This window comes from Acanthisitta chloris, unplaced genomic scaffold, assembly GCF_000695815.1.
Source record: "Acanthisitta chloris isolate BGI_N310 unplaced genomic scaffold, ASM69581v1 scaffold29321, whole genome shotgun sequence".
Classification (NCBI taxonomy): Eukaryota; Metazoa; Chordata; class Aves; order Passeriformes; family Acanthisittidae; genus Acanthisitta; species Acanthisitta chloris.
In genome coordinates, this window is record NW_008654802.1 from 3,987 (window position 1) to 10,968 (window position 6,982).

General features: G+C 41.1%; 1 protein-coding gene across 1 annotated transcript in view; it reads right to left on the reverse strand.

The window, feature by feature from the left end:
* Positions 1 to 140: 140 nt before the first annotated feature.
* Positions 141 to 6,982, reverse strand: part of ARMC9 (armadillo repeat containing 9) — a gene marked incomplete at its 3' end in the record, with an annotated part of 60,498 nt that continues 53,656 nt past the window's right edge. Inside the window, exons 23-24 of the mRNA XM_009083687.1 lie at positions 4,919 to 5,051; positions 141 to 313 (exon numbers count right to left, since the gene is read on the reverse strand). Coding sequence (XP_009081935.1) covers positions 141 to 313; positions 4,919 to 5,051 — 306 coding nt within the window. The remainder of the gene's footprint in view (positions 314 to 4,918; positions 5,052 to 6,982) is intronic.

Sequence of the window (6,982 nt, forward strand, 5' to 3'; positions counted from 1 at the left end):
TCCTGCAGATGACAAGTACAATGTCATATACTCCTGGCACATTTGTAGCCTACGACCTCATTCCTGAAGAGTTTCTACAATGTTCCCTCCTTTCCCACCCCAAGGAATGACAAAACAGAATGATGACTTTTTCCACTTACTCTGTCCACTCCTTGTGGATGATCCTGAGGAGCTGGGGCAGCTTGTTTGTTGGGGTCCAGACTGAGAGAACTGGGTGGCAATGGCTGGCACCTTTCCCTGTCTAGGGCTGACACTCTGCGATTCAGGAGTGCGAGGGATCTTGGGTTTGCTGGTGAAAGCTGTGGGAAACGTGCTGTAGGAGGACATGGAAAGGGTTAGCAATGCATCGAGAAATATGTATGCATAGTAAGTCTGCAACCAAATGAAATTTGCAGTACGTGCTGTGGCAGCATGACAGGCTGCTCAGAGTTCAGGGAGGCTGCCATGGCACCACAGGTACTGCCCTGGGACATGTACTCACTGCACAGCCTCTAACCTGGCTCTATCAACCGATCTATCCTACTCAAACCTCATTCTTTGTGCAACAGGATTGAACAGGTTCAGTTAAGTTCCCTGCAAACCAGTAACAGATATTTAGCTTGTTTTCCATTGTATTTATCACATCCAGAGACTCCATCTGAGGTGCAAAAAATACAAAGATATGCTACAGCACAGGAATTCATCCTTTTAGGGTAGACACCATAATTTCTTCCAGGTATAGGTCACAATCTTGGCAGACACTGGCAGCCTCCCTGGCTCCTGGCTGAGATAAGATTTGTAGAACTCCCTGAAGGCTTTGTCAAAAGAGCAAAAAGCTGTGATGGCATCTATAAAATAAATTCCCTAAGCACACAGGTTCCTTGTTCACACTGAGAGCATAAAACAGCTGCTGCAATTTCACAGTCTGCATGTGCTGCAAGAATATACATGCAGATTTTCTCAATAACTATGTGAGGATACATTGTCCTTCCTCGGCCCCAGCATAAATACTTTCTTTCCCAGGTAGCCAGGAGGCTACCAGGACATAAGAAGTATCTACAGTAATTTTGAATCTATATTAACGTTTGCTCTAGTGAGTCGATTTTCTCTTACAAGGAGAAAAGGTTAAACTGAAAGTAACAGCTACGTGAAAAACCTCATCATATTTAAGAAATGAAATAAAAGAACCAAAGGCAGGAGATTGAAAAAGGTGCCGCCTAAAGATCGGCGATTAAAATGGAAAGTCTCCGTGTTATTAGCTCCATCAAAAGAACCCTTTGTGACCATCAGAGAGGGTGATTAGAAGGATTTTCAAGATATTTAATCTCCCCTCCTCCCCTGGGAATGCTGCTGAGTCAGTGCTGATTAGCCCTCCCAGTGCTCTGCTTCACCTTGCAGGGAGATTTGAGCAAGTGTTCCTTTTGTATTTTAAATAGCATTAATTGTCTGTATTCTGCATATGTATACGTTAACTGTTAAGGACAGAGACATGCTAACTGCTCTGCTAAGAAGCATCTCTACAGCCCTCTACCTATGAGTATTACAAGTGTTAGCACTTTTCTCACTTCAAAGGAGGAGGTGGCAGATGGCAGCAGAAACATACTGCAAAATAAAGCCAGAAAAGTAAGATTGGCTAGATAACACTCCAAGGTGTGGACCACAGAGATATTAAATTATCTTTTTCTCCATAAAATAGTCTCGTTGTTTTGGGGGTTTTTTTTGGTCATTTTACTCACTTTGGTAAAGTGAGTTAGTTCAAGTGAATTGAGTTTTCAGTTCTCGAGTGCTCTTCATGGTAATCCTGTGTGTGCTATGATATTCTCAGGTAGATAAGAAAAGGAAAATTCAACAGCCTCAAAGCAGTTTTTGAGCCATAAATGAGGGGGTTTTTTTCCTTATTCAACAGCAGATAACAAAACCTTGGATCTGTATTCCCATGCACAAAAGAGGGTTTTTATAGCCATCAACCACCTTCACAGTTTCACAGCAGTAAGGCAGCTAGACCAGAAGCAAAGCAACACAACCAAAACCATGTCACTTTACCAAGGAGGGATACACAGTGGTCACACAGGATGGCTCCTGTGTGAGCTACGTCTGTGCAAACTCTTCAGGAAAGGATTATATGAAATAGGCTGATAGCAAATCTGTAAAGTTGAAAAAACTGTTTTTCTGACAGGATGCATAGCAGATCTGGGTCTCCACGTGCCCGAGTGTCACAGAACCAGTTCATCTTTGCAACAATAAAAAGGCCAAGATCAACAGAAAATAATTAATCCTCAGGATAATGCCTAAAACTGCTATTTGGTCTCCTTTAAAAGTGAATGAGTTGAAGAAAGAAGCTGCAAAATATACTGTGGGAAAACATTCCACAATATTTGGTAAAGGAGTCATTGATGATCAGGTGTGGTAATTTGAATGCAAACGCTAAAACAAAAAACCCAAACCAAACAAAAAAACCCCCAAACAAATAAACCCAAATTTACGCAAACCTCTACATTTGCACTGAGAAGAAAGAAAACTGTTTACTTGGGAAAAGGGAAATAATTGTCTATAAAAAAGCACACAAGAGCCCAACACTGGGATCAGAGTAATCAACCAGGAGATGAGAAAGGACTTGAAGATACAAAGATGAATTAGACCACTTTCTCCAAGAATACATTTGGCCTTTTGGCTATTTTTACCAGTTCACAGAAAAGCAAGGCCCATAGAGACCTAAGAAGGCCCTGCAGAGTTGAAGCTCTTTATTATGATGATACCAGACATAGTCACAACCAAAAAAAAAGGTGCTTTTTTGGTCAGTCACAATTGTAAACTCAAGTCCATTACAAATTTATCCTCGATTGGCTAAAAAGCACAACTGTACTATATTCTCACATGATCAAAATGCAGCAGGGAATAGCAATGCAGGGGTAGCTGTCAGTCAGACATGCATCAGCTAGAACAATCATTTGTTCCTTTGGAAACAAAACAACTGCAACAGAAATTCACTACTAGGGTCCCATCCTTCTCTCAGACTGATCTAGCATAATTTCACTCATCTCTGTGCAGTTAAATTCCCAATTGATACTGGCAAGGAAAAGGGGAAAGAGCAGTGACTGCTTAGAGCAGTGACTGCTTCCCCACCTCAACTCAGCCTTCCTTTTCTCATACATACCTCTTCTAGGAAGGTCTTGGTATTTGTCTAATAGGTATTTGCCTCTAGGAAGGAAACATTTCTTACCGTGAACAAAACTCTGAGCAGAGCAGTGATTTATTGGTTCTGTTTGTTTTGCAAACAAATTAAAGTATGCTTCCGAGAGTGAAAGAATGAAGAGGTAGGTCTGGCTATTGCAACATCAACATGTTAACAAAAGCCCCTTGACAAGGGAAACCCTGTGCTAGTTTGGACTGTGAATGCCACATTCCCACATCCGTAACTCGAGGCTGCATTTGTCAATACAAATTACTGGGCACATGCTAAGGAAGCATGCAAAGAAAAGATACTATCTCCCTCTGTGGGATCCTGCACCTGTGCTTTCAGTTCTATCAAATCCATCTATTACTGAGATCTAGACATACATTTATGAAGAAAAATTAGAGATTACTGGGGACGCACCTTTCTAGTAATAGATTATGACTGTAGAGAAGCAAAGCATCTCACTAAGGTGGGGGACAAGGTGCTGCCAATTTGGATCACTCCTTGCAAGCCAAAGTCTGAAAAACCAACTGTCTCTCTCTCCATCACAAAGAAAGTAATTTGGCCATAAACGTTTTCATGGTCTACTTGTATTATGTGCTTAACTACTGTTAAGACAGACAGCAGAAGTAAAACCAGTAATGCTTGGACAGAGGTGTGACTACTAAGCACTTCAGCTGCTAACCAGTGATTATTTGTTGATAATATATAATTTCTCAGATGTCACCATGGAAACAGCATAACTGGGGAAAAAAAACCCCAACCAAACAACCAAAACCACACACAGGCATCTGTGGGCCTGAAGGAAATAAAGTTCTAGGCAGAGAGTCTCGTTTTCAGAAGCACTAAAGCTTTAACTGACACAAATAACCAAGCACTTCTGAAAAACCAGGCCCATAAAGAGCTGGTAAAACCTTTCCTTTAACACATCTCCACCCATTCTGTGTTTTACTTCTGGAATGTACTCGCTTTTAAAATATCTCTACCCTGTTTAAAACTTGTCCCAATCAAATTAACTATAGGAAAAAGCTGCTAATGTCTTAAGGACACATGTAGGCCCTGAAAACTTGGTAAACCTTGGTCCAATTGCTAATGAATTCCTAGTTCTCATCCAAGATATAACATCACAGTCGTACTCATGACAAAGGCTTCACAGCAGGCTCAAGGTATGAACAGGATAAGGACAGCAAGTCCTTTCATTTTCCTTTGACAGGAATAGTTTCAAGGAAGAGTTGAAACCCATTGCTGGGAGATCTCATAATATTCACTCCTTTGCTATACCCATACAGTGAATAAATCAGGGACTCTGGTTAGCAGTGCTAGCAATGCAGCATATTTAAACTCTCTGAACCCACTTAAAAGCTTAATTTTTCTTCCTTCTGCAAGTTAATTCCTGCCCTGTTCCCATAGTCCTACCTATTTCTTTACTAATAAATGATTTTTCATGGGCTAGAGTCAAGTCATCTAAGGAAGCAATCAGGAAGTTTTATTTGCAGAAGACTGCACTGAGCATACATGTGAAGTTCATTAATAATGTCCTGCCTGGGATTTCTCCCATTCTGAACCAGATGCTTAGAAATTGAACAGCTGCCTCTGGCATAGCTAAGGGTATTTTGTTTGGCAAGCACCACCACAGCTGTCTCAGGCCAGACTACATCACACATCAAATGACTTCACAGATTGTCTTTACAGCAGCATGGAATTAGCTGGTAAGTCCTGTCAGACTCCTCTTGCACTTTTAGATATTCTCTGGATAAATCATACCTATGTGATTGACCGTTTACTTTGTCCTCAGTGAAGTTGGTAGATGGGGAAGACAAAATATCGTCACCAGTCGGAGTGCTTCGGTCCATTCTGTGGCCTGATGAGAATACTTCAGATGACTTCATGTCAACTGCTATTTTAAAAAGAAACACAGTTGAGTGAGGAGTTGTCTTTCACGGTGTTTCTAGAAAAGCAATCAAGTCACAGTTCTTGCTCTATGTAGGAGACCTTGAGCTACTGGCAGGCTACTGAGCCAGTGTGGCGAGTGCATTATGGCTCAGCACCTGAGCAAAACAACTGCAAGTGTGATACTTCCAGCCCTTTGCAGTTGGAAAATAAAACTGGCTACACTTTGCACTTGCCATGGGCTAGGAGCATGCAGACCACCAGAGAGCATATATCAGCTCATATTCAGCATCTCGTTAAAGACACAGGAACGCAACCACTTGTTGCAGCTGTCTGTACATATCCATAGTAACAGGCACCCACTGCAGACAAAAACCACTGTCTTACACTTCTGCCAGACTCATGCTAAGGGGGTAGTGAAGAACAGACACTGTGCTGAGAGACCCAGGGCTATCAAGATGTGCAAGTTCAATAAAAGTTTAGAGAAAATCCCTAGCTCCATTCCTGCCATGCTCAGGACAGGTTGCCGTCCTGATTTGCTCTCATATGCTGCTATGAATGCCAATCAGGTCACTTTCAGACAAGCATTTTGCTGCCCAGCACATGTTCTGTTTGACATTCGGGATAGTAAGTATAGTAAGATGACCAGGGTTCATCTGTAGTACACAAGTTTGCTGCTCACAGGAGACAAAAAAAAAAAAGTGACAGAATCACGATTGCTCACCAAAGTGATAAAAAGGGACGGACTTAAGAACAGCTGAATATTGCCAGGCATGGAGAACATGAAGAATTGTTCTCATTTTTAGAAAACAAAAGGATCAAGGGTTCTTGAGGCTAAACTTAGCTTCCTTGAGACAGATAGGACCTTGATAATGCTAACTGCTCACACAAAGCTTTTATTCTGTTTTTTCACTCTTGGTGTCTTACTATTCATTTCACAACTTGACTGAATGAAACTGAGTCCCAAAGCATTCATGTCACACTGGAAAACACATATTCTGAAGTGAGCTGATTTCTGGTACTGCAGAAGGACCATCAGACCAGGATCAGAACTCAATAAACTGCACATTAATTGCACAGCAGAGATGTCTGACAGGGCATGATGATACCCTCTAGAACCAGTACAATTGCTTTTACACCTTTCTGTTCTGTACTGCTCCCTGCTGTATCTTACAAGGCACTAGAAGAGAAAGGGCTTATTTTCAATTGTCTTAAAAGAATGCCTTTCCAATTTAAATATCACAACCCCCATTGATTTCTGGAAAACAGGAAATGTCCAAATACCCAGTTTAATTATCATCATGCAGGATCAAAGACCTGTCCCTGACATAACCATCAGGAGGTCCAGCAGGACAGCTTTCTCTCTTCCTACTCCTCATTTCTAAATCCCAAAAGTTAGCAAATACAAAAGACAAGCATATATGTCATTGGCTACTTGTGAAAACCTGAAACAAACCTCAGGCAACCCTTCAGGTAGTTCAGTGTTATTTTATAGCCTGGATTAGTGCTAGGAAGAATTGCCTCTGCCATACATAATCATTTGTATTTTTACATGTATAATGCATATAAACTTGCAATATTTGTGACTATTCTGACCTCCAAGATTTTTCTGCAAGAAAAGAGGATAATCTACTAGTCTTATTAGTAGCCACCTGCATATAATCTTAACTGAAAACAGCTAACAGACTGTTTTTGACAGAGGCTAAAAGCAAAGTTCTGACCATATGACACATTAAGGTTTGCAGGAATTTCTGCAACATGAAGGCTTTAAATCAATGTTCATCAAAAATTAACATTTACTTCGGTGACTTACTCAAGCTCCCTGTTTAAACCTCCTCATGAGTCTCTACAAGCAAACTATCAGACAGCACCAGCAGCACAGAGTGACAGAGGTGAATGAATGCATTTCAGTGGCAAGATATTATCAAAATGTGGTTC